The sequence below is a fragment of the Anabrus simplex genome, chromosome 8 (assembly GCF_040414725.1).
Source record: "Anabrus simplex isolate iqAnaSimp1 chromosome 8, ASM4041472v1, whole genome shotgun sequence".
NCBI classification, from domain to species: Eukaryota; Metazoa; Arthropoda; class Insecta; order Orthoptera; family Tettigoniidae; genus Anabrus; species Anabrus simplex.
The window spans coordinates 43,192,273-43,220,132 of NC_090272.1; the positions used below are offsets into that span (position 1 = coordinate 43,192,273).

At 37.8% G+C, this 27,860-nt stretch overlaps 1 protein-coding gene across 1 annotated transcript in view; it reads left to right on the forward strand.

Moving 5' to 3' along the window:
* Positions 1 to 27,860, forward strand: part of LOC136878724 (cytochrome P450 4c3-like) — a gene marked incomplete at its 5' end in the record, with an annotated part of 108,104 nt that overhangs the window by 36,212 nt on the left and 44,032 nt on the right. Inside the window, 2 exons of the mRNA XM_068229047.1 lie at positions 17,676 to 17,745; positions 21,398 to 21,524. Coding sequence (XP_068085148.1) covers positions 17,676 to 17,745; positions 21,398 to 21,524 — 197 coding nt within the window. The remainder of the gene's footprint in view (positions 1 to 17,675; positions 17,746 to 21,397; positions 21,525 to 27,860) is intronic.

The window sequence follows — 27,860 nt, forward strand, 5'->3', positions numbered from 1 at the left end:
TACAACCATACTTACTAGTTTTTACAAATTCGGTATGGACTCTCTTTGCTCCTCGAGTGTTATATGAGTGTATGTCAGAATTTATAATACAAATAGTGTTTGTATGAACCAATTTATGCTTAATTTTATATACCATTATAGCTGAAGCTCTATCACGTAAAATGTGGAGTGGTAGAAGTCTGCATTTCTTAAACAAATAATCTGTAGGTGTTAAGGGTGGTAAATTAAAAAGTATTTTTAGTGCTCTTTTTTATAAAATGACAACTTTCTCAAAGAGTTCCTTATTGCAACATCCCCAAACATTAATCATATAAGTCAGGTGACTTTCAATGAGAGCCTGATAAATAGATTTTAAAAACTTATGGTTGAATTTATATCTTAGTCTGTGAAGCACTCCAATTGCTGGAGTTATTTTTTTGCATATAGTTTTAACTTGCTCCTTCCAGTCAAGCATTTCATCTATTTTTTTAAACCTAGAAATTTAGTAAATTATACTCTTGGTAAAGGATGATCGAAGAATGTTAATGTAATATCAAGAGGAGTTGCACATGTGGGCTTGTGAAAAATCATGTACCGTAGTTGGTCTTGCTAATATTAATGGATAGTCTATTGTTTGAAAGCCAAGTTTGTAGTAATCTAATGTCATACTGCATTTTTACCTCAAGTTCTTTAGCAGAGGTATCAACATAGAAAATATTTGTATCATTTGCAAAAAGAGATAATTGTCCTTGTAATTTTAGGGAGTCTATATCATTCACAAATATTAGAAATAAAATTGGACCCAGTACTGATCCCTGAGGAATTCCAATTGATATAGGAAGACATAAACTTTTAACATTTTTATATGAGACGAATTGTGATCGATCACTGAGATAATCCTTAAACCAGTTCAACGCTACACCTCTTACTCCTGCGTCTTCCAGTTTTCTGATCATGATCTCGTGATCAACTGTGTCAAAGGCTTTTCTTAAGTCTATAAATAATCCAGAAGCTAATTTTTGTGAATCAAGAGCTTCCTGCAGTTTAATGATAATATCCTCAACAGCATTGTATGTGCTGGAATTTGGAATAAAGCCATATTGATATTTATAAAAGTAATTATTCTTAAGAAGGAATTTCAATAATCTTATTTTAATGATTTTTTCTAATATTTTGGCTAAAATGGGCACGATAGAGATTGGTCTGTAGTTGTTTATGTCTAATTTATCTAAGCCTTTATGGATGGGTATAACTTTGGCAATTTTTAACAATGTAGGAACTGTACCTTCAGTTAACGATTTGTTAATAAATGCAGTGATGTATGGAACTATTTCGGTTGATAACTGATTGAGAATTGTGTTGCTTAAACCATAACAATCGCAACTACTGGAATTTTTTAGTTCTTTTATCATACTTGCTACTTCTTCATTGTCAGTTGGGTACAAGAATAAAGAATTTCCTGGAGATGTGTGATAACTGTATGGATTAGTGGTATTAGTTGTAGGCAAATTAACAACTAGATCTTGACCAATACTAGTAAAATATTTATTTAATGTTGTTGAAATATCACAGGGGTTGGTGATTATATTATTATTAATTTTTAGTTGAATATCTCTATTGTTGCTATTTGTTGTTTGAAGTATCTCATTAACTAATTTCCATGGATTTTTACTAGAAGCTAACCTGTTACTGTAATAAGAACTTTCAGCTTTTCATTTGAGTTTAGTGACCTTATTACAGAGTATTTTAATTCTGAGACATACTTCAATGTCTTCATTCTGTTGAAACACTTAGAACACTTTAAAACATTATAAAATGTAAATATTTCTAGCCTGGTCCCCTTGTAAAGTAAACCTTCTGATGAAAGAAGGTGGCATACTTCTCACAACAAAAGGAAAATGTCAAGAGTGTTAGCACGACCAGGGATAAAATAAGTGAAGGACTACTTACGATTATCCCAATCAAAAGGTCGTCGCACACTGTGGAAGCTCTGGACACAAGAGGTCTAGCGAATCATCTTAAAATAAGCTTACTTAATTAATTGGCTGAAATAATAACTCAAAATAAATTGATCAAACCAAATTTAATTAGGAAAATAATTTTAAAAAAAAATTTCGACCTCAAACAAAATAACAAATGAATTACCACCGCACAATGAACGTGCACACCATTCAGAAAAATTAATTAAGGATATTAATTGAAAATAAATTATTTTAACACTGACTCAAGGTGCCAGGATGCAGTAAATGTTTTGAAAATAAACAAACGTAGGCCAATAGAAGATTTAAAATCTTAAGACAACTATTTTGAAAGAAGCTTGAAAACTTTCCTAATGAAATTCTCGGTCACTCCAGGCCTGCATTTAAAATTAATCAAATCGAAGAAAAGGCATGACTTCATTTAATACCAAGAAATTATTCGAAACATGGGCATAAATCCAAAATTAGGATTAATAACCCAAATACTCTCCAATGAACGGTAGCTTAAACCAAATGAATTAATCAAACTCAACGAAAAACATTCCACACGCACAAGGATCTACACCAAAAATCAGCTGAAATAATAAGTTACCAATAATACGACGATCCTCAAATGTCAATGTCAACACGGCATGGCCACGGTAAGTTTGCATTCTGTTACACAGATGTAACAGATGACGAGCACCGAAATCAAAACAAGCACTTGAAGTACCGAGGAAGTCATTAGAAGTCCTACATTAAAGTCCCACAGATTCTCTTTTAGTAGCCCGACATTCGCTTGAAAATATTATAATAAAAAAATAACTTGTTTTGGTGCACCAAACTAAAATTAATTGAAGTCAAGAAGGTAAACAAATGCCAACATGATTATTACAACACTGAAGCCTAAAACAAATATTATCATGTTACAAGATTTTTATGAAGACCTGTTTTAGGAAGTTAATTTCTTTTAAAAACACATGCCCAATTTCACATACGAATTTAAATATCTCCGCGTATTAACACAATTATCTAATCCATTCCTAGGTCGCTTAGTTCACTACAAGGATGGATGCACCTTACTTAGGAGGTCGAAGAAAACAAATATACAACTAAAAAATTCAGAAGGATAACCAAATATTCAGGCCTATCGCCCAGATGGACAATCCATCACCCATGGTCTAGTTTCTCCACCATCTCCTCTTCTTGCATCTTGATTTACTACTCTTCTTAAAGCACAATCAGTAGAGAATAGGTTCCTCCGTCTTCAAACTACAAATCAATAATCGGAACAACTGCTATCTGCATTGTCGACAGACTACGACAGAGAAAGCTTCACATCTAGCGCCCAGATAGCACCACAACTAGCTATCTCGCTGCTTAAATTCCAAGTCGACCGCTAGATAGCACACCATCATCAATTATAGAAGTCCATGGAATTCTGAAGTTTGAATACACGGTAGGCCAGACAAGAAAATAGACACATAACCAAATGCATCGTACCATCGCGAAAAATAATTTTAAATCCATTACAGCCTCCCCCCCGAAACCATCAACTTGGGGTGGGGTATAACAAGCAGTCATAGATAAAAACCATCTGTTGTCTCAAGAATATGTGTAAGAAAAGTTCCATCTAGAATAATTTAACATAAACACTTCTCCAGGAGAGCAGAGGTATACTTGGGTGAGGTATAACAGGGATACAGACCACACGCAGTTGTTTAGTGTTCAATTAAGTCCAGTTTTCACGCGCAATATCATCAGCACGCCAGTTTTCCTTGAAATGTGCAGATAATACCGAGGTTTCTAAGGTAATCGAACTTCGCATAATCACAATAAATTTTCAGAGGTACAACCTACACAATAAGACAGGTCTTACAATGTTTTAAACATAACAAAATTCTCTTTTGAAATTGATTCCGGGCTACAATAATAGGGGAAGACAAGACTTCATGAGTGATAACCAAATTACCACATAAATACCTCCCAAAAGAAAACACAAGAAGAAGAAAGAAAATAGAAAAATAATTAGGAAAACATAAGCCTCCACGAAAAGCAAGTCAGTGCAACAACATTAGATAATTCTTTAAGTAACTTATCGCACTAATCACTTTATCATCAGTTTCCTCCAATCAGTACAGAATACAACTGCAAGAGGCATAAACAGAGTATCAAATCACTCACGCTAAATTACCACATCAAGCTAATAGTAGCGAATAAATCAATACATGAATAAAGATAAAATTTTAACATCATATCTGTGAAATCATAACCCCCCAATCAATAGATGATAAAGCCTTTCTTTTTAAATTTTCAAATCATTTCTTGGCTTAAATTAATATTCCATTCTCACAGCTTCAACTTCCATAGGCTTACTACACATATACTCGTTCCAAGCAGAAGGTGAAACAAGAAGCAATAAATAGAAGAATCTGAATAACACGTTTGGAACAATAAGCAAAGCTAGCGTAGAAGATATGAATGTTTAGAGCCAAGGGTAAAAGGTTAATTACAGTTGGAGACATATGTACAATTCAGATGTAGGGTACGCGTAAGGTGGGTCATCAACAACCGAACTATCAGCAATTACCAGGCAATCACACACAATATCAACACTTACACCGGGATAGAAAATGACCAGGAGAAACACCGGAGACCAACTAGCCTGAAATCACATAGTCCTACTACAAGCTCCCATATGCAGGTAGAGGATCGATGACTGCAATACCTACTGTACAAGAAGAATAATCCCATACTTATTCTTCACCAAACACACTCTCACAACATAAGGAAAATGTCAAGAGTGTTAGCACGACCAGGGATTAAATAAGTGAAGGACGACTTACGATTATCCCAATCAAAAGGTCGTCGCACACTGTGGAAGCTCTGGACACAAGAGGTCTAGCGAATCATCTTAAAATAAGCTTACTTAATTAATTGGCTGAAATAATAACTCAAAATAAATTGATCAAACCAAATTTAATTAGGAAAATAATTTAAAAAAAAAAAAAAATTTCGACCTCAAACAAAATAACAAATGAATTACCACCGCACAATGAACGTGCACACCATTCAGAAAAATTAATTAAGGATATTAATTGAAAATAAATTATTTTAACACTGACTCAAGGTGCCAGGATGCAGTAAATGTTTTGAAAATAAACAAACGTAGGCCAATAGAAGATTTAAAATCTTAAGACAACTATTTTGAAAGAAGCTTGAAAACTTTCCTAATGAAATTCTCGGTCACTCCAGGCCTGCATTTAAAATTAATCAAATCGAAGAAAAGGCATGACTTCATTTAATACCAAGAAATTATTCGAAACATGGGCATAAATCCAAAATTAGGATTAATAACCCAAATACTCTCCAATGAACGGTAGCTTAAACCAAATGAATTAATCAAACTCAACGAAAAACATTCCACACGCACAAGGATCTACACCAAAAATCAGCTGAAATAATAAGTTACCAATAATACGACGATCCTCAAATGTCAATGTCAACACGGCATGGCCACGGTAAGTTTGCATTCTGTTACACAGATGTAACAGATGACGAGCACCGAAATCAAAACAAGCACTTGAAGTACCGAGGAAGTCATTAGAAGTCCTACATTAAAGTCCCACAGATTCTCTTTTAGTAGCCCGACATTCGCTTGAAAATATTATAATAAAAAAATAACTTGTTTTGGTGCACCAAACTAAAATTAATTGAAGTCAAGAAGGTAAACAAATGCCAACATGATTATTACAACACTGAAGCCTAAAACAAATATTATCATGTTACAAGATTTTTATGAAGACCTGTTTTAGGAAGTTAATTTCTTTTAAAAACACATGCCCAATTTCACATACGAATTTAAATATCTCCGCGTATTAACACAATTATCTAATCCATTCCTAGGTCGCTTAGTTCACTACAAGGATGGATGCACCTTACTTAGGAGGTCGAAGAAAACAAATATACAACTAAAAAATTCAGAAGGATAACCAAATATTCAGGCCTATCGCCCAGATGGACAATCCATCACCCATGGTCTAGTTTCTCCACCATCTCCTCTTCTTGCATCTTGATTTACTACTCTTCTTAAAGCACAATCAGTAGAGAATAGGTTCCTCCGTCTTCAAACTACAAATCAATAATCGGAACAACTGCTATCTGCATTGTCGACAGACTACGACAGAGAAAGCTTCACATCTAGCGCCCAGATAGCACCACAACTAGCTATCTCGCTGCTTAAATTCCAAGTCGACCGCTAGATAACACACCATCATCAATTATAGAAGTCCATGGAATTCTGAAGTTTGAATACACGGTAGGCCAGACAAGAAAATAGACACATAACCAAATGCATCGTACCATCGCGAAAAATAATTTTAAATCCATTACAGCCTCCCCCCCGAAACCATCAACTTGGGGTGGGGTATAACAAGCAGTCATAGATAAAAACCATCTGTTGTCTCAAGAATATGTGTAAGAAAAGTTCCATCTAGAATAATTTAACATAAACACTTCTCCAGGAGAGCAGAGGTATACTTGGGTGAGGTATAACAGGGATACAGACCACACGCAGTTGTTTAGTGTTCAATTAAGTCCAGTTTTCACGCGCAATATCATCAGCACGCCAGTTTTCCTTGAAATGTGCAGATAATACCGAGGTTTCTAAGGTAATCGAACTTCGCATAATCACAATAAATTTTCAGAGGTACAACCTACACAATAAGACAGGTCTTACAATGTTTTAAACATAACAAAATTCTCTTTTGAAATTGATTCCGGGCTACAATAATAGGGGAAGACAAGACTTCATGAGTGATAACCAAATTACCACATAAATACCTCCCAAAAGAAAACACAAGAAGAAGAAAGAAAATAGAAAAATAATTAGGAAAACATAAGCCTCCACGAAAAGCAAGTCAGTGCAACAACATTAGATAATTCTTTAAGTAACTTATCGCACTAATCACTTTATCATCAGTTTCCTCCAATCAGTACAGAATACAACTGCAAGAGGCATAAACAGAGTATCAAATCACTCACGCTAAATTACCACATCAAGCTAATAGTAGCGAATAAATCAATACATGAATAAAGATAAAATTTTAACATCATATCTGTGAAATCATAACCCCCCAATCAATAGATGATAAAGCCTTTCTTTTTAAATTTTCAAATCATTTCTTGGCTTAAATTAATATTCCATTCTCACAGCTTCAACTTCCATAGGCTTACTACACATATACTCGTTCCAAGCAGAAGGTGAAACAAGAAGCAATAAATAGAAGAATCTGAATAACACGTTTGGAACAATAAGCAAAGCTAGCGTAGAAGATATGAATGTTTAGAGCCAAGGGTAAAAGGTTAATTACAGTTGGAGACATATGTACAATTCAGATGTAGGGTACGCGTAAGGTGGGTCATCAACAACCGAACTATCAGCAATTACCAGGCAATCACACACAATATCAACACTTACACCGGGATAGAAAATGACCAGGAGAAACACCGGAGACCAACTAGCCTGAAATCACATAGTCCTACTACAAGCTCCCATATGCAGGTAGAGGATCGATGACTGCAATACCTACTGTACAAGAAGAATAATCCCATACTTATTCTTCTACATCACAGAACGATAAGTTACGATACCAACGACACTAATTCAGGAAAGGCTCCATTTTTTAAAAAAAATGCGCTAGACAGGCAGGTTAATCGAAATGAAAATTAAGATCGTAGGATTAACAAGATGACTTCAGAAGAACGGGTTATGGCAGAGAATATAAGAAGATGAACCAAGAACCAGACGACAATCACCAAGGTACCAATTAGCTAATAATCATTCCCAAAAGAGTTGTAGATGCATAGATTAGTTCTATTTAAATCCCACTCGACACCAAGAAATCACCTCAAAGGTCATGTCCAACCTTCTCTTGATGTCCATCGAAAACTCCTCCAAACTAGATTACCACAACAACAATTCAACACCACTCTAATGATTACCAGTGCCGATGTGTCAGCCACAAGGGTAAAGGACATACAAATCCTCGACACCATCTCACAAATCACAGAGTGCCCACCCAATATCATTTCACAACAACCACAATAACACCATCATGACTTCAGAGGAACACAGTCACCTCTCAATGAAACCATAATGCCACCCCAACATAATTCCCAAAATCAAACCCATAAATCCAAACTTCTCCGATACACAAGGATCAGAAACCATACCATAAGGTCATAAATCCTATATTACCCAAACCAAAATCTCACAATAATCCATAAGCCGACGAATGCCAAACCACTAACATGACTCTACAACTCTACACCGAATCAGTACAGCAAAATAGGTTTAAATTTCCCTAAAACCCTCAGCAGAAAGAAAACAGAGATGTACAGACAGGATACTCGACTGCAATTCAAAATAAGACCTCCCGATTACAACTTGCATAGGCTCAGAAATAACGCTACAAGATTTAACGGACCACCTACCTTAGTAATTCACATGCCAAATCAAATTAAAGAACAGCAACAAGAGTTTCATGAAATAAACGCGATGTATACAGAGAACCAAATTACTTCAAAGATAAACATGAAGTTCAATACCCCCAAAAAAAAATCCATTTTTTCCCCAGAAACCAAGAATTAAGATACCGTAAGAGCACAAGGCTCATGCACACAGCAACCAGTAACTCTTCTCCAGCTCCGGACGACAGGATTTCACCCAATTAACTTCACTCGGATAAAGGCAGAGTACCCAATATCCTCAACACCTTTCCTCAAGTTCTCATAACGAAGCCTTTAAGACTCATAGCTCCAGAGAAACACATTTTTCTTATTATCACCCCAAGTAAGTACCCAGACCAAAAAAAAAAACTCGAGATTACAAGATACATCACAATTTTTACTGTACTACATTATGGAACGCAAACACTCAACATAGGTAATTAAAATCATAGAATTTTTTTAATAGACACAATATCAATACCAATATCACCCCAAAAAAAAATTTTTTAAACACAAAGGTTCTCTTATAGACATCCATCCTGCACACCGCTGAATCATACTACCAAGGCCACATTACCAAAACAGGGAACCACCTCAATTCTCAAATTTCAATCTCCCACCACAACAGGTTCCAATTAAATTCACTCGATAATACTTAACAATGATAATAATAACATTATTTTAAACTTCCATCCATTGATCACAGAGTATTAATTTCACAGATACTCCCTACTTAAACATGATGAAACATCAAATACAGTCTTTCTTACATTTGTCCATATGGGCAGCACAATTTCCGCACTTCCATTACCCATTTTAATCAAACAATAACCCGATCGATTATTACCAACCACAAATAAGATTTTGAACTCAACCAACCCCCCATCATATATCAAGTCGCTTTCACTTGGGATAAATGAACTCTCCGAATCCTTTTTGCCACAGGATCACTGACAAGCATAGATACAGGACTCAAAAACTGCAATATCGTACAAGGTCCCTGAAATCTAGGAGCTAATTTTGAAGTAAATTTATTTATAGCCTTGCTGACAGGATAACATTTTACGAAGACTTGGTCTCCAACACTTAGCTTGGTGGGTTTTCGGCCTTTGTCATAGTTCTTACGTACCTTTTCATACGACACAGCCAACCTAGTTTTGGCCTCATCCCACACCTTTCGCACATCGCGAGGAGTAGAGACTTCAGGAAGCAGTTCCTCAATTCGAAGGAGATTAGATAGCGGAGAAAATGGAACAAAACTCAACATTAATTCCATAGGAGTTTTGCCATGAGACTCATGAACGGCAGTATTAAATGCATATGACAACCAATGAAGACAGGTGTCCCACTTGGTATGATTCGAGTGGTGGTAAGCTATGAGAGCAGATTTTAAATTTCTATTCATTCTCTCGGAATATGAGGGATTGGGATAATATGGAGTAGTGGTCACATGGGAGATGCACAAGTCAAACAAGTACTTCCTGAATAAATGACTAGTAAACCCAGCAGCATTGTCAGATACAAGAAACTTAGGGGTTCCAAAGGAGGCAAAAATAGAATTTAAACAAGAAATAGTGGACTGTGAATTGGTCGATCTAGTCGGAAAGATCCAGCAAAACCTGGTAAACCCATCAATGCACACCAATGCATGAGTATTTCCTCGACTGGAACGTGGAAAGGGTCCAACATGATCGATAAACAATCGCTCCATAGCTCTGGAAGCTTGAGTCGATGACAACAACCCCGTACGTTTGTTTAGATTAGGTTTACTAATGGCGCAACTTTTACAAGACTTAACCATGGATGTGATATCCCGATCCATGCTTTTCCAAATAAAGAACTCCCTTATTTTTGACCTAGTTTTGAAGTTTCCCAAGTGTCCGCCAACAGGACTATCATGGTAATACTGAAATATGACTGGAATTAAAACCTTGGGGACAACAATCTTTATCCTTTTATCATAACGAGATTGACAACAGAGTACCCCTTTCACCAAGGAATAGGGTTTCATAATTTTACCAGAATTAATCTTCCCCAGAATTTCCTTTAACTGAGGATCATCGTTTTGATGCAGAGCAATATCTTGATACAACATTGGAAGATTAGTCAAGATAGAATTCACATTTACCGAACCAATTTGAGGTACACTCTTCGCTTCCAAGTTTTCAAAACCATCCTCCTCATCAAACATGCGACTAAGCCCATCAGCGATTACATTTTCCGTTCCACGAATGTGCCGAACATTAAATTTAAAAGCAGAAATTCTCAGCGCCCACCTAGTTAGTCTTCCAGTTCTTTTGGGTCTTTTCAGAACCCAGGAAAGAGCTTCATTGTCTGTCTCTAAATCAAAATTAACGTGCTCCACATAAACACGGAATTTCTCCAACGAAAATAGTACCGCTAAACACTCTAATTCATAAACAGAATATTTACTTTCCAGAGGGGAGAGAGCTCTAGATGCGTAAGCGATAGGACGTCTACCCATTTCTGACTCTTGCAATAAGACTCCAGCAATAGCCTTGCCTGAGGCATCAGTCTGGATAATGAATCTTTTATTAAAATCAGGAATAGCAAGTATAGGGGCATTACTGAGAGCTCTCTTCAAGGTTTCAAAGGCTTTTTGTTGAGGGTCTTCCCAGACAAATTTGACATTCTTTCTACGTAAGGAATTCAAAGGGGCAGCAATTTCAGCATAATTCGGAATGAATTTTCTAAAGAAATTAGTCATACCAATGAATCTGGCAATCCCTTTCACATCTTTAGGTGGTTTAAAATCGTGAATAGCTTGAGTACGGGCATGATCAATTGAAATACCCTGTGACGATACTATATGTCCCAAGAAGGAGATCTGAGATTTGGCAAAATTGGTCTTGGATAGTTTGACAGTTAAACCTGCTTTCTTCAATCTTTCAACTACCTCCTGTACATGCTTGAGATGATCTTCAAAATTTGCAGAATACACAACAAGATCATCCAAATAATGAATAACATACTTAAATTTCACATCCCCAAACACAGAATCCAGTAATCGAGTTAACACAGCCGCTCCCGTCGACAGCCCAAAAGGTATAACCGTGTATTCATACAGATTCCAGTCAGTGGCAAAGCAGTGAGAGGAATAGATTCCTCATCAAGAGGTATTTGGTTGTATGCCTGATTCAAATCAAAGGTCGAAAAATAATTAGCACCGTGGAACCAGGAGAAGCACGTATGCAAATCCGGTAGAGGCACAGACTGCATGACAATCTTACGATTTAACTCTCTATAATCCGTCACTGGCCTGAAACCTCCAGATGACTTGGGCACCAGAAACATCGGAGACGAGTACGGAGAAATAGAAGGTCGAATAACACCATCCTGAAGCATCTTATCGATGATTTTCTTTAATTCAACCATCTTAGGTGGTGATAACCTATAGGGCGGAGATCTAACAGGAATCTTGTCCGTAATATCGATGTGGTATTTAAGCACATTAGTCAATCCCAATTTATCAGTGAAAACTTCAGGATACCTAGCACAAAGATTACGAATTTTACGAGCTTGATCGAGAGGCAGGTGATCAAGATCTAATTTATTACCTTCGCTTTCCTCAACATCCTCATCCAATGCACAGGTAGAATACCTTTGAAACACTACATCTTCATGAAATTTGAAAACTCTATTAGGACAAAATTTGAAACTAAGGTTCCTATCTTGTAAATTCAAAATCATTCCAACCTTGCCCATAAAATCCGTCCCTAAAATTACTTGATAAGATAAATCAGAAGCCACAAAACAATCTGTTTTCCAAGTAAACTCGGCAATTCTAATTTTGACAGATATACAACCTAGAATTCTTAATCTGCCTCCATTAGCAGTCACACAATTAAGTTTCGAAGTCCTAATTTCAGGTAATTTGCAACAAACCTTCATCCTCGAATACCAAGTCTCACTCATAAGTGACACAGTACTACCGGAATCTATCAATCCCAATGCAGGTTCGTTATTCACTTCAATACAAATGGTCGAGGTTTTAGAAACAACATTACTAGAAATACCTAACATTCCCGGAAAAGAACACTCATTCACATGACCTTCAACCGACCAGCTCTCATTATCTGCATTGGGCATACCACACGGTCATTGAAAATTACTATTGTTTACCTTAGGGCACTGCCTTTTCATATGTGACTTAGATCCGCAAACATAACAACTACCATTTTGTTTACGACTCAATGTATCTTTTCTTCTCTCAGAAGGGCAATTATTCCTCAGGTGATCTCTAGATCCACAAGCGTAACATTTTTTGAAGGAAGAAGAAGGCACAGCATGAGCGGAGACATTGTTAGAGCGAAATGAAACACAGGGAGGGGGATACCTAGTGTGCCGGGACTCATCTCCATGTTTTACATCCTCGGCAAATGTACAAGCTTCCTCGAGCTCTGCAAAACTACTCGGGCACTTAGTCAAGGATAAAAAGGACCGATATTGAGGAGTAATGCCTTTGATTATGCGACCTACCATCTCTTCTTCCGGTACCATGATTTTAAAAACCTCGCAATAAAATTTCAAATCCAAGACATAGGCCAATAGATTTTCATGCAAGAACTGCGTCCTATAACAATGTTTTGGAACCAGACTTTGCAACGCAAGGGACGGAATAAATCTTGCCAAGATCAACTCGTGAAATTCATTTACACTTAAATTACTGCTAATAGCCTTAGAAATTTCTCTTTTAAGAACACCTTGACAGTTGGGAAATAACACTCTAAAAATTCCCAGGGCATCCATGCAATACACATTAGCCGACTCAGATAACTCTACTAGAAACCGCAGGAATCTGATGGTTTCGTCAATGGAATCTACAGAAAAGGTCATTACATTTTTGAAAAGATCCTTAATAGAATTAGGAGCCGAACATGACCTAATCAACAAATTCTCAACCGCAGGACTAAGTCCGCAGCAATGAGATAAGGATGAATTATTGACGGTCTGAGAAGTAATTAACTCATTAGTGGCACCAAGGTTGTTACCTTCGTTAGTTTCAATCTCATCACTTAATGATAACTGACCAACCTTCTTCATATTAATCATAAAATCGAGTTCAACCGAAACATTAATTACTGAAGTCAATAACGAAGTACATTGAGACATCAATTCACCTTCAGGTCCAAGAGAAATCAAATCTTGCACCCTGTTAATAAAGTGATTGGTACGAGCTTTTAATCTTCTCAATTGGTAATCTGATGGATTACACTCTTTTAACTGTTTTACAAACACTAATAATTCGTTAACCCATTAGCGCCCAGAAAAAAAAATGTTCCTACTTTAATGATATTTTCATTATTTTGTGATGGTTAGGGTATACAAATTGGGAAAATAACACAATATTTTCAAACAAGAATTTATTTTACGAGATATTAGCTGATACCATATGGTATCACCGGGCTGTTACACTGCTATCATTGTACAGGGTACAATAAATTGTTAATACTGTTCCAACCTGTTGACACAGCTCACTGAGTGTGGTATGTAGCAAAACAAGTTACGCATAAGCCTACATTACACTTCAGACACATTGTTCTGCCGAATGACTTGCACCCTTCATTGGCACATCTTCTCCTATTGCAGTTTGCAACAAAGTGATTGAGTCCATCAAATCTCAAAGCTGGCATTGTATTTCGGGCAACACTTACTCTCCCAGGAATCTTTTGTGGGACACAATAGCATTTTAGATACACTTGAACAACTTCTCTACGGAAGTCAAGTTGTGATGTGCCCTTGTAGTCAGGAGGAGGGCAGGGAACATCAACACGTTCTAAGTCACCGTCAATCCATTCATAAATAGCTGGATTGGCTAATCTTTCCAGAATCCACTCAGGAGCTTGTTTTCCAGGTTGTTGTTGTTGTTGTTGTTGTTGTTCTTGTCGCTGCTGCTGCTGTTCTTGATTTTCCTTCGTAGGCTGCATGGATGGTGAGAAAGTACTAGAGGAAATTTCAAGGGGTTCATAATCTCCTCCAATACGTTAGTTGTTTGCTAAGCATGTTTCAGCTGCAGCACGCAGCTGACGTCCATTTAGGTTATGAACCATTCCTCCCTCATCTTCATTGGCTGAATCTTCATCTGTGTCAACATTACCATCCGGTGGTTCAATGAAAATATCCTCAGTCTGATGTCCTAACTCATCGTCTGCTTCCAATATATCCATCACTTCTGATAAGGTCAGTCCACCCATGGAATAATAAAAGATAAATATGTAATCAACTACATTTTGCACATAAGTAACCTTCGAATGTACGATATAATATTTTAAAAATTACTGTATCAACGGCTTGATATCATAAACGCCCAGTGATACCATATGGTATCACGCACTTAGAGGCATTGCTGTGTTGTCACAAATAACATTGTTGAAATTCAAATGTTACAGAAGGTTTCTTTGATTCATTGTCAATGTTATAATATACTGATTAGAAAGGAATAATAGATAATACGGGCAATATTATACTTACACATATCGAACGTTCATGATTTTCACTCCAGAGAATCACACCTGAATTCATTCAAGCGCTCTCGCCAACAAACCACTCGTAAGTGTCGGAAGCTTCTTCAGGCGCATGTGTCACTTCAAGCCAAAGAATGTATAAACCTCCAACTAAACTCCTCTTGCGACTCAAGCCAGTACCTGCTCAGTTAAACTTCTACGGTCTCCTGATACCATATGGTATCAGTGGGCGCTAATGGGTTAATAGAACTGGACATTGCCTGCACTGACTTACCCAAGTCGATGCTCATGTTACCTGGATCTACAGGGGAATCAAGGCAGGCCAGAAGCAAGTTAACATCGCCTTCCATAGAACCAGTGGACACCAAACCCCGAATATCGAGCTCGTACAACAGCTCACCCTTCCTCAGCATTCTTGGCAACAACACGGCACGTGCACTCATTTTGATATGAAACAGAAAACGCCAAGGTTAGCACTCCACACAAGCCTGTCTTTCCCTTCACAAGTTTAGTTAACTAGTCTCAATTGATTTATTATTTCAGCCAAGGTGATATCAACGGCCTGACAACATAGCCAACGGTTACAATAAACAAGAAAGAAAAATATGCTTCCACAAGATATCAGAACGTAGCTGTACAGAAAACTACACAATCTGATACCAACACAAATAATGAGAATAACAGAACGTAGTTGCAAAGGCAACCACGCAATCTGCTACCAAACACACTCTCACAACAAAAGGAAAATGTCAAGAGTGTTAGCACGACCAGGGATAAAATAAGTGAAGGACTACTTACGATTATCCCAATCAAAAGGTCGTCGCACACTGTGGAAGCTCTGGACACAAGAGGTCTAGCGAATCATCTTAAAATAAGCTTACTTAATTAATTGGCTGAAATAATAACTCAAAATAAATTGATCAAACCAAATTTAATTAGGAAAATAATTTTAAAAAAAAATTTCGACCTCAAACAAAATAACAAATGAATTACCACCGCACAATGAACGTGCACACCATTCAGAAAAATTAATTAAGGATATTAATTGAAAATAAATTATTTTAACACTGACTCAAGGTGCCAGGATGCAGTAAATGTTTTGAAAATAAACAAACGTAGGCCAATAGAAGATTTAAAATCTTAAGACAACTATTTTGAAAGAAGCTTGAAAACTTTCCTAATGAAATTCTTGGTCACTCCAGGCCTGCATTTAAAATTAATCAAATCGAAGAAAAGGCATGACTTCATTTAATACCAAGAAATTATTCGAAACATGGGCATAAATCCAAAATTAGGATTAATAACCCAAATACTCTCCAATGAACGGTAGCTTAAACCAAATGAATTAATCAAACTCAACGAAAAACATTCCACACGCACAAGGATCTACACCAAAAATCAGCTGAAATAATAAGTTACCAATAATACGACGATCCTCAAATGTCAATGTCAACACGGCATGGCCACGGTAAGTTTGCATTCTGTTACACAGATGTAACAGATGACGAGCACCGAAATCAAAACAAGCACTTGAAGTACCGAGGAAGTCATTAGAAGTCCTACATTAAAGTCCCACAGATTCTCTTTTAGTAGCCCGACATTCGCTTGAAAATATTATAATAAAAAAATAACTTGTTTTGGTGCACCAAACTAAAATTAATTGAAGTCAAGAAGGTAAACAAATGCCAACATGATTATTACAACACTGAAGCCTAAAACAAATATTATCATGTTACAAGATTTTTATGAAGACCTGTTTTAGGAAGTTAATTTCTTTTAAAAACACATGCCCAATTTCACATACGAATTTAAATATCTCCGCGTATTAACACAATTATCTAATCCATTCCTAGGTCGCTTAGTTCACTACAAGGATGGATGCACCTTACTTAGGAGGTCGAAGAAAACAAATATACAACTAAAAAATTCAGAAGGATAACCAAATATTCAGGCCTATCGCCCAGATGGACAATCCATCACCCATGGTCTAGTTTCTCCACCATCTCCTCTTCTTGCATCTTGATTTACTACTCTTCTTAAAGCACAATCAGTAGAGAATAGGTTCCTCCGTCTTCAAACTACAAATCAATAATCGGAACAACTGCTATCTGCATTGTCGACAGACTACGACAGAGAAAGCTTCACATCTAGCGCCCAGATAGCACCACAACTAGCTATCTCGCTGCTTAAATTCCAAGTCGACCGCTAGATAGCACACCATCATCAATTATAGAAGTCCATGGAATTCTGAAGTTTGAATACACGGTAGGCCAGACAAGAAAATAGACACATAACCAAATGCATCGTACCATCGCGAAAAATAATTTTAAATCCATTACATACTTCATGTGTACGAAACTGCATATCAGTGTGGTGTAGGATAGTGCTGTGTGTGGTCTGCTGGGGATAGCACAAATACCCAGTCACTGAGACAAGGAAATTTACAATTAAAATTCCTTGACCCAGCCAGGAATCAAACCTGGAACCCCAAGGACTGAAGTCTAAGACACTGATCCCTCAGCTATGGATCTGGACTTCGTTTTTATCCTTTTACAGTCCTTCCTTTTCTAGCAGATTCTTTCATCCTTTCTGATTACAGGTAAAATAATCCCTCATTGCACCTTGATCTCAAGAGTGGTCTGGCCCCCGATATGATCATCAACTGCACAACAAATTCATGTTTTATCAAAATGATCTCATTGTCAGCAGCAAACTGACCCTGGTGTATGTGCTTCTGTTTCAGAGTCAGCAATGGGTCGTCAGGTGAATGCGCAGAGGAACAGCGACTCTGAGTATGTCAGGGCCGTGTACGAGTAAGTTCAACATATTCATTTAAAACTTATAGTTATTAAGATCATCACCATAAAGTCCAGCTCCTCGGCTGAATGGTCAGATTTACTAGCCTTCCAATGAGAGGGCGCTGGGTTCAATTCCTGACCAGGTTGGGGATTTAAATCTTAATGGTTAATTCCTTTGGCTTGGGGACTGAGTGTTCCCAACTTCCCTGCAACTCTTTCAACACTATTCTCCACATGCACTTTGCTATACTCAGCAGATGCTGTCCAAACTTGTCAGAGAGTCTACCTTACAAGGGCTGCATCACGCTAGCAATAACCACACAAAATTATCAACATTGTCATTTCTCCTTGTCCAGTTCATTCCAAATATGGTTTATCTCCAATTTTATCGGTCCTAACAGCACACCTCATTCACTACTGTAGTTCAGTCCATGCTGCATATTCTAAGGCTGTTCTTCACTAAATTTTTCCTTGTTCTAGTTCTTCCTCTCTTCCTGTCCAGCTGCAGTTCCAAACTCTGCTTTGTCCTCATTTCATTGCTCATCCTTTTGGTATGTCCAGACCATCTCAGCCTGTTCCCCTCTATATTATCTTTCAACTTCTCCACTTTAATTACACTGTCAGAAAAAAATATCCAAACACCATGAAATAAGAAATGTAGAATACAGAAATTTTGGCAATATATTTGTCGACATAATATTTAATTGATTAAAGATACAAGACTACAGGTCAATATCTGCACGAGAAAAGCCATCGCAAATGTGCTATGCTGGTCCATTAATAATCAGTGTAATCACCTGATTGGTGAATGCAGGCATGCAATGTGTCATACAGGTGCCGGATGTCAGCTTGTGGGATGGAGTTCTAAGCCTGTTGCACTTGGTCGGCCAATACATGTACGGTTAATGCTGGTTGTGGATGCCGCTGGAGTTGTCGTCCAATGAGGTCCCATACATGATTGATTGGGGACAGATCAGGGGATTGAGCAGGCCAACGCAACGTGTTGATACTCTGTAGAGCACGTTGAGTTATCCTGTTGGAAAACACCTCTGGGAATGCCGTTCATGAATGGCAGCACAACAGGTCGAATCACCAGACGGACGTACACATCTGCAGTCAGATTGCATGGGATAACCAGGAGAGTGCTCCTGCTATCATAGGAAATTGCTCGCCAGACCAGAACTCCCAGTGTAGGTCCAGTGTGTCGACATTGCAGACAGGTGGAAGGCAGACGGTCACCTGGCTTCCTTCTAACCTACACACGGCCATCATTGGCACGAAGGCAGAACTGGTTTTCATCGAAAAACTCAACAGACCTCCACTTCATCCTCCAATGAGCTCTCGCTTGACGCTACTGAAATCGCAGATGGCGGTAGTTTTGGGTAAGTGGAATGCACGCCGTAGGGCGTTCGGCTCGGAGCTGTCCTTCAAGTAACCGATTTAGAACAGTTCGTTGCATCACTGTGGTGCCAACTGCCACTTGAATTGCTCCTGCAACGCACCCCGCTGTTCCACGGCCATACACCGAACATGGCGGTCCTCCCTCTCGGTAAAGCCATGGGGACGTCCGGAGCCTGGTCTTCTTGCGAGCGTACCTTCTCGTGACCACTGCTGCCAGGATGCATGCAGTGGAGACATTCCTGCCAAGTTGTTCTGCAATAGCGCAGAAGGAAAATCCACCTTCACATAGCCCTATTATACCAAATACAGTAGAGACAATACGCGACACTCAGCGAGATATCGAGGGACAGCTATTAGAGCTCTCTCTAGCGGATTGACCTGAGAACTACTGATTCTGTCATAAGAGCACGTGTATTTGTGTGTGAAGTTTTTGGTGTTATTTATGCGTTTTCAGTGAGTTGACATAATTAAATAGTAGCATGTGTCATTCCTTGATATCTCCTCTCAGCATGAGGGGAAAGGTTTGTGCTGTGTTTGGCTTCAGTAACTATGAAGTAGAGAAGAATGCGTGGTCTTTCTTCCATATCCCTCGTGACAAGAAAATGTAAGTGATATTATGTTTGCATATATATTCTTCCAGTGACAAAGAGATTTTTATAGTACTTCATGATCTTCTGACCTGCTCGACCCATATTTTAACTGGCTTAAAATATAATATGCATATTTTATTGTATAGTGCAGCAGTTAACCTTCAATACCGATGTGGTGTTGTAGGTGTGATCTGTGGCTTTGATTAAATTCAGGAAAATACATATGCACATCAGTGTGGCTGGTTGTGTTCCAAGTTACCCCATTTGGAATGCCGTAATGCGCTGTCAAGCACTGAAGAAAATATGGGTGATTTAAGGAATGTACAGTACATATTTTGTTGAAACAATATGATGTTGCAAATTTGCTTTACCCTAATGTAATGGCATAATGGCAAGTATTGCTTACAGGGAAAGTTTGATTGTTTTTGAGGCTAAATTTATAGATTGTCTTTCTGTTAGTAGGCTTCAAGTTAAAAGGAAAATTGTCCAGCTCTTAAATGTAAATTAATTGAATCATGTGTGTAAAGAATGTGCCAATATTTTTGTTGACAAGTGTTTTAATATGAAGATACAATGCTTTAAAATTAGAAAAAAGAAAAATCTAGCCGTGAACGTTCAGGCAGGAATTCTAAGGCTAAAAAAGTAATGCATAAATGAAAGATCAAGCCCTTTCACAGCAGTTCATTTCACATCTTGATTATATGTCTAATTTCAGTCTTTAAATAATAACCTTTTAAATAATTCTTCATTCATTTATCCAGAATTGTTTTAGCAACTTTGAAGTTAATATCTCAGTAACACTTTCTTTCTAGACGTAATTTATTTATCCATTTCTGTATATACATTTCCATTGATATTTGAATTTAGCACGACTTTTCAGGTCAGGCCACTAGGAGCGCCACTTGCGAATTGTCTCCCATTTTAACAAGGCTAAATCCGGAACTGTCGCATATTGTCTCTACTGTATTTGATTATACGACCTCATTCAACCACAGTGAGCTGTTGATTTCGTTGTTTAAAAGGCATTCTTGACCCACTCACAGTCACTCCGTCCAATCCACAGGTAACTAACGCTCTCAAACAGTACAGCCCGTATTTAAAGCAAACCTGATGTGCAATATCAAGGGGCCACTCCTAATGCAATTTGCAGGAAATTTGAACGAACGTTGTCTTTCAGATTTATAAACATGCCTACCAACATTTGTTAATTTACCACAACCCCTTCTTGGTGTTTGGATATTTTTTCCACCAGTGTATTTTTATTATATCTTCATTTCTAATTGAGAACATCTGCAATAAACAAGCAAGACTCAGCTATTTTAATTTCATTGTTGCATACTTCATCATAAATGTTTAATATTTGTATCTCACAGAGTATTCTTTAATGGCATCTTATGTCTTTAGTGAAGGTTTTAGAGAAAGCAACTTCATTTTTAATATACTCTAAAGAAGATGAAAGTGTTACACTTTCTGTGTAGTTTGGTAACAATCGGAGCTGTCCTGTGACTGTATAAGAAAAGTCTTCGGCTTAGAGCAAAACTGGCATCCATCATTAAGTGGGAGGCATTAACTACTTCATTTCTCATCCCTGACAAAATTATGTGTTTGAAATGAGAGCTGGCAGTTCAGTTCATTCATGTGGCTAAATTTTAAATCATTATGGGTTTATCTTACAGAATGGGTTTCATCGTGCAAAGGCGGCAAGCGAAATTGTGGCTGCAACCCGACTGGATTTTCCGGTTGACATCCTTGTATCAGAGACATAAGAAGTGTATTGAGATCCTGCATGGCTTCTCCAACAAGGTACTGTTTCTTCACAAGTCTGGTTAAATCTTTACCAACTTGATCATTAAGCGAAGGCATTTCTGGTGCTCTGGCTCTTATTGAATAATGTAAATGAAAGGAGTTTGGTTGAATACTTGAAAATGTTGAAATCTTAAAGCTTTAAGTAGATGAGAAGAAAGTGTCCTTTCTGTCGTTATACTCTGCTGCTAACATCTTCTTCAGCATAACTAGTCCCACAAGGTGATTTAGATTTTCTTCTTCCATATGGGTCTGTCTTGTACTATCTCCTCCACAGATCCATTCAGGCTCATGCCCTCTTGAATGCTGTCTTTACATCGTTCTGTTTCTAGACCAACTTTGCTTTACGGATGTGAAAGGTGGGTGAACTCAGGATGTCTTATTTATAAGTTAAAAGTAGCAGACGTGAAAGTAGCGAGTACGATCGCTGGTACAAACAAGTGTGAACAATGGCAGGAAGGATCTCGGAATGAGGAAATAAAGGATAAGTTGGGAATGAACTCGATGGGTGAAGCTGTACACATATACCAGCTTTGGTAGTGGAATTATGTGAGGCAAATGGAGGAGGATAGGTTACCTAAATGATATAGACTCTATTATGGAGGGTAAGAGAAATAGAGGACCGAGCTCGATAGCTGCAGTCGCTTAAGTGCGGCCAGTATCCAGTAATCGGGAGATAGTGGGTTCGAGCCCCACTGTCGGCAGCCCTGATGATGGTTTTCCGTGGTTTCCCATTTTCACACCAGGCAAATGCCAGGGCTGTACCTTAATTAAGGCCTCGGCCGCTTCCTTCCAATTCCTAGGCTTTTCCTATCCCATCGTTCCCATAAGATCTATCTGTGTCGGTGCGATGTAAAGCAAGTAGCAAAAAAAAAAAAAAAAGTAGAGGGAGACCAAGATGGTTAGATTCAGTTTCTAACGATTTAAAGATAAGAGATATAAAACTAAACAAAGCCACAGAATTAGTTACAAATAGAGGATTGAGATGGTTGTTAGTAAATTCGCAAATGCTTGCAGACTGAGCACTGAAAGGCATACCGGTAATAGTCTATGTATGTACAGGGGTGATCCAAAAGTCCATTAAATTTGACAAAGCAACACTTCACAGAATATCAGAGATAGAAAGGTGATAAATGACACACATGATTCGCAAGACATGGAGTTTTGTTGACATCAAAATAAAGCTTCACTAACAGTGTCTTTTCTTGTAAGGCCAACATGCCGCGATTACAGGCGCATGTGACGCCCTCTCTACTACTATTATTAAAACGTTTTCATTCCTCCCCTAAAGGGGGAGGTGGGCCTCTTAGGCGGTGACACTGTCTCTCAGGCGGGGAGATTTGTTACGGTGAAGGAGATGCTCAGAGAAAGTGAGGGGGTTGCGGCCGTGGCCTATACTAGGAACTGTCCCGGCATTCACCTTAGTGCAGGAGAATGGAAAACCATGGAAAACCATTCTCAGGACAGCCGACGGTTAGGGACAGCCATGAGGTCCAGCCCAGTCCCGTCTCCCGAATGCAGAGGCGTAGAGCCGTGGCCACCCCTCCTCTGCTCAGTTGGCGGGTCAGAGTGCAGAGCTGTTGGACCACTGATGAAGGGAATGGTTAAATTCCTGAAACATGTTTGGTTGAATAAATAATTTTCTTTCATTAATAGGTGTATTGGCAAGGCTGATTCAAATATAACTATTTTAAATATTTCTGTACTACATTCAAACTAGTCAATATGGATCAAACAATAATTTTAACCATTTGGTTAAGATTATCAACAGTGGTTGGAGATTCAATATGCAACCAAGAACCACAGAGAATTTTGCACAACTTCAGATCAGAAACTGTACCATACAATAAATTTGGAAATCATCATTGTCTCTAGACTTTGTTCAGCTTCATCGTATTTCACATTACTGCCATGAACTTTCGTACGAAATTATCATTTTAACATGTTGTATTAAACGTGTGAATAGAGCCATGTTACTTTGCATATATTTCTTGAAGTAATATGTAAGCCACTGCAAATTCTTCTGTGAAGAACAGGTGCAAATGCTAGTAGTAAATTAAACCACATTCTACATAAAATCTGAATAATATGGAGAGACAGGATTAAGAAAAGGAAGACATAAGCTGGGAAGCAGAAATGAGCTCATCATGCATTGAGAAGAGATGGATGTAGAAAAACAGGGATTGATGAGCAGAGAGCCTATTTCTTTGAAGACGGCAGTATATGAATATGTGGGGATTGTCTCTGCCCTTTTGTGTTTCTATGTTTGTCCTTGTCGCTTCTTACTGCTGTTCCCTCTTCCTACCTCACCAGCCATTATGCTTGTCTTATCTTGTGTTCCTTCTTGTTCCTATCTATCCCTTCATTTGGCACATGTTTGTTTCTTTCCAATATTATGTGGGTGGATCAAATTTAACCCTCGAAGTGGCGGACATTTATCCTGTAGTGGCAGCGATATTTTACTGGTGATGCAAACTCTTAGTATAAATTGTGTTAAAAATCGTTGACATATTATACATGCATAAACAGCACACCCTTTTATTGTCAAAATGACTAGGAATAAGATGATGATGATGATACTAAAGCTGTTATTTATCATCCAAAATGTGTAAGACCAAAAATATATTGTATTTGTTTGTATTATTTATTTTTGCAAAAGTTTTGCTATATATAATATGTTTATATTTAGGTAAATTTAAAAAAAAATGACATATACAAATGGAGCACCAGTTTGTAGTGAATAGTTGTGTACCAGTATATAGTTTATAACACTGTTCTTAGCTGGAAAAAATATACAACAATTGTATGCTGCCACTTGTACATTTCACTCAGAGTCACTTGGGTGGGTCTTTCTTTTTACCCCACGATTGTCAGGCCTCCAGAAAAGCACTAGTTTATGATAACACCCCTGGTGAATACCACCATTACATCCAGGACACCAGAATGTAGACTTCTTCTTCTTTTCTTGCAAGCACACAACGCACAAGCGATTGTTATTCTGTGGCAATTTTTCGAGACCATGAGAGGGGCCTCCTGCATGACCTGTTGGCCTCACAACTGGAATTTGGAACTGTTCATTTAGCAATCCCCTAATTATACTGACCATGAAGTCTTGTCTTGCTAACGGCTTATCGGTGTTCTTTACGTACAGGATATATGCGTCAAATAATGCCATGTCTAGAAGATTTGAAAAAATTTGCTTCCAGTACCTTCTGGTCGGTCTGGAGCAAGTGGCATGGTAAATGCACTTATCTTTATTATCTACACCTCCCATAAAGATATTATACTTATGAATCAGTAGTGGTTTCAACCCTTCATTTCCCTTTCGACTCCTTACAACATTATCCTCAGTGTGACACCCAGCTGTGAGACAATAAATTGGTTTCCATGTTTTCTTCTCTTTATAAGCAACCAGTAGAACTTCACCTTGCCTGAAGTAAACGGTTTGCCTAGGTTCAAGTTTTGTACCTAAAACAATCTGAGAGAGTCCCTTGAAGATTTATTCACTGTTCCTGTGAGGTACGTATCCCTTTCAAGTAGTTTGTTAGCCAAGAGGATTTTTGTATATCAGTTATCAGTGAATAAATGTTACCCTTTTTCTGATAAGTTGGCTCTTTCTAGCAAAGCCATGGATCATTTCCATTGGATAGGAAATCTTTCCCACTATAAAGTTCCACATGCAAAACATATGAGGTCCTACTGTCACACACTTCAAATTTTTTTAATGGCAAACCGAGCATGTCTTTTATTTGGCATGTATTGTATAAACACGCATCGGTTCTTCATGCCTATCATTGATTTCCTGAGTTGGTATGAAATCCATCTTGAATGATGACATCTAGAAAAGGTCGTACTTTGAACTAGGGATCGTGACCAGGTTGGCCCTTAGGAATATGATGTCCTGAGTTCAAATGTATCATTGATGATATCAACTGAAATCTCCTTAGTGACATGGTCTCTGCATAAAAGGGTGGATCCGTGTCCCAATAATGTGTAATATTGCTGCGAAACGTCAAGCCCATATTGATAATTATTGCTATAAATTTCTTTATTTCAGTTATAGTGACATCTACCCACCCGCGTATTCTGCTGAGCCTCGGTACTTCACCAGAGCAACATTTTGCGGCAATTTTTTCACTAGCATAAATATTTGTCTGTCTTACAATCAAGTTCCATACAGCTGGAGTAAAAAACAAATAAAAGTAATCTATAGGGTGTGAATTTCTTTGTGGACAGTTCTTTATACCTGCACTTGCTTCTCTCACCTTGAATTCGGGGTTCTTTGGAGGTTCAGGGGGATAAACTCTGACCCAAACTGGAGACACATTAGAAGGAGCTTATATGACCTAGACCTACTGTAGAAACAACATCTTCCACAATTTTTTCATCTTCACTATCAGAGTGTTACAGTTTGATGGCACATATTCTTCCTGATGAAAAATCTTCCATCTGCACTTCATTGTCCTTGTCAATTTCAAAATCTGATCCCTCAACATCACTGAAATCAACCTCGAGAATTTCTCGAATATCACTGGAATGATCCAGAAAATGATCTGCCATAATAAGGGTATTTACACATTCATGAACTGGAAACTCTACATAGATCAATTACGGCAAAGAGTGGCACAAACACAACGCGGAACATTACTCTTGACAACATCAACAAGATATCTCTCTAACGACTAACATGAAATTTATCTCGCTAGCCAGCAATTCATTCCACCAGAAGAACGAGAAAATGATTCAGTATTGGTGACATGAGTGCATATAAAAACTTCGAACTGATATCAGAAGGAAAGCTGGTGACTAAATATAGCTGGCTTAGTTGAGACATACGTGTGGCCGGCCACTGAGTATGTAGCAGCTAGCAAAAGGCAGCGAGATTATGATGCTACTTTGGCAACGATTTACACTAAATTAGTGTAACATGCTATTATACAAACTATTTCGTGGTTATGACCGAACATTTCTCCTTCGACTGATTCGTAATTAGCACATTTCGATAAATAATAATTTGATTATCGAAATAAAATAAAGAGCATCAGGCCTGATATCAGGCTTTTGCCACTTGGAGGGTAAAACAAGATTTTGGGTTCTGAGTGCGTAGTGTTGAAGAGAGTGGATAGTGACTTCTAAAATGTATGAGTGGGGATGTCAGGAGTGGGGATAATGGGTGGTTGACCTTTGAAGACCCATAATTTACTATAGTAATACCAGACAGCATTGAGTGGAGTGTAAACAGTGATTGTGGTGACATCTAGCGTGTAGCTGTGACAAGCCCAGGAACTGCATATTTGTCTATGCTACAGTTGAGAGGAATGCTTCTCCACTCATTCAAAATATTTTTGTTAAAATAATTGAACAATCATAACAATTAAAAATGAAATCTTAAAATATGAAATGTCTCCTTCATAAACTTCCAAACAAGCAATATGCTAGCCGTGTCTTAAAAATTAAAAGCAGAATTTGTTTGAGGATCCACACAGCCTATAGGAGGAATATTTAACAACTATTCTGTCCTCTTCTTTCTGACCTTTTTCATAATTACCTGGAGCAACACTTTGTATGGAGTTAGGAAAGACATCCAGCCACAAAAATAGGCTAACACCAACCCTATGAGGAGCGATATATTCACTATTGCGCGTTTCTGTGGTTGTTTTTCGTGTGATGTGTTGTATGTATTTGAAGATGCTTATGAACACGAACACAGACCCATAGCTCCCGATCTACAGGAATTAACAGACACAATTAGAATCTCCGACTTAGCCGGGAATCGTACCAGGGCCCTCTGAACCGAAGGCAAGTACGCTGACCGTCCCGTGATGGTGATTATTGTTTTAACGCTAATCAGAAGAAAATGGGAGAGGTTCAACGCTTCAAAGAAAGAGAAGAGCCATGAAGCATTAACCATTCAGCCAAAGCACCGGAGTGTGCATATAACTTAAGAACATGCATGATTTATTAAGATTTCGGGAAAGAGAAGTTGAAAGTAGGAACAGGAGTTTTGGTTCATTATTTTGAATTCTTCTTCTTCTTCTTCAGTACAACCGATCTTCTCAAACTCTACAGGGGAACTTACTCACCTCACGCTGCTATCTTGTTTTTTCTTCTACTTAGAGCTGTCTGTTTTACGTCATAAAACATAAATACATAATCTGTATATACATAATACATATTGGGGTTACGTGAGTGAACTGTGATGTTCCTGACAAGGTGCACCTTGGCGTCACCAAAAACCATAAAAGTAGTTAGTGGGATGTAAAGAAAATTATTATTATTATTATTATTATTATTATTATTATTATTATTATTATTATTATTATTATTATTATTATT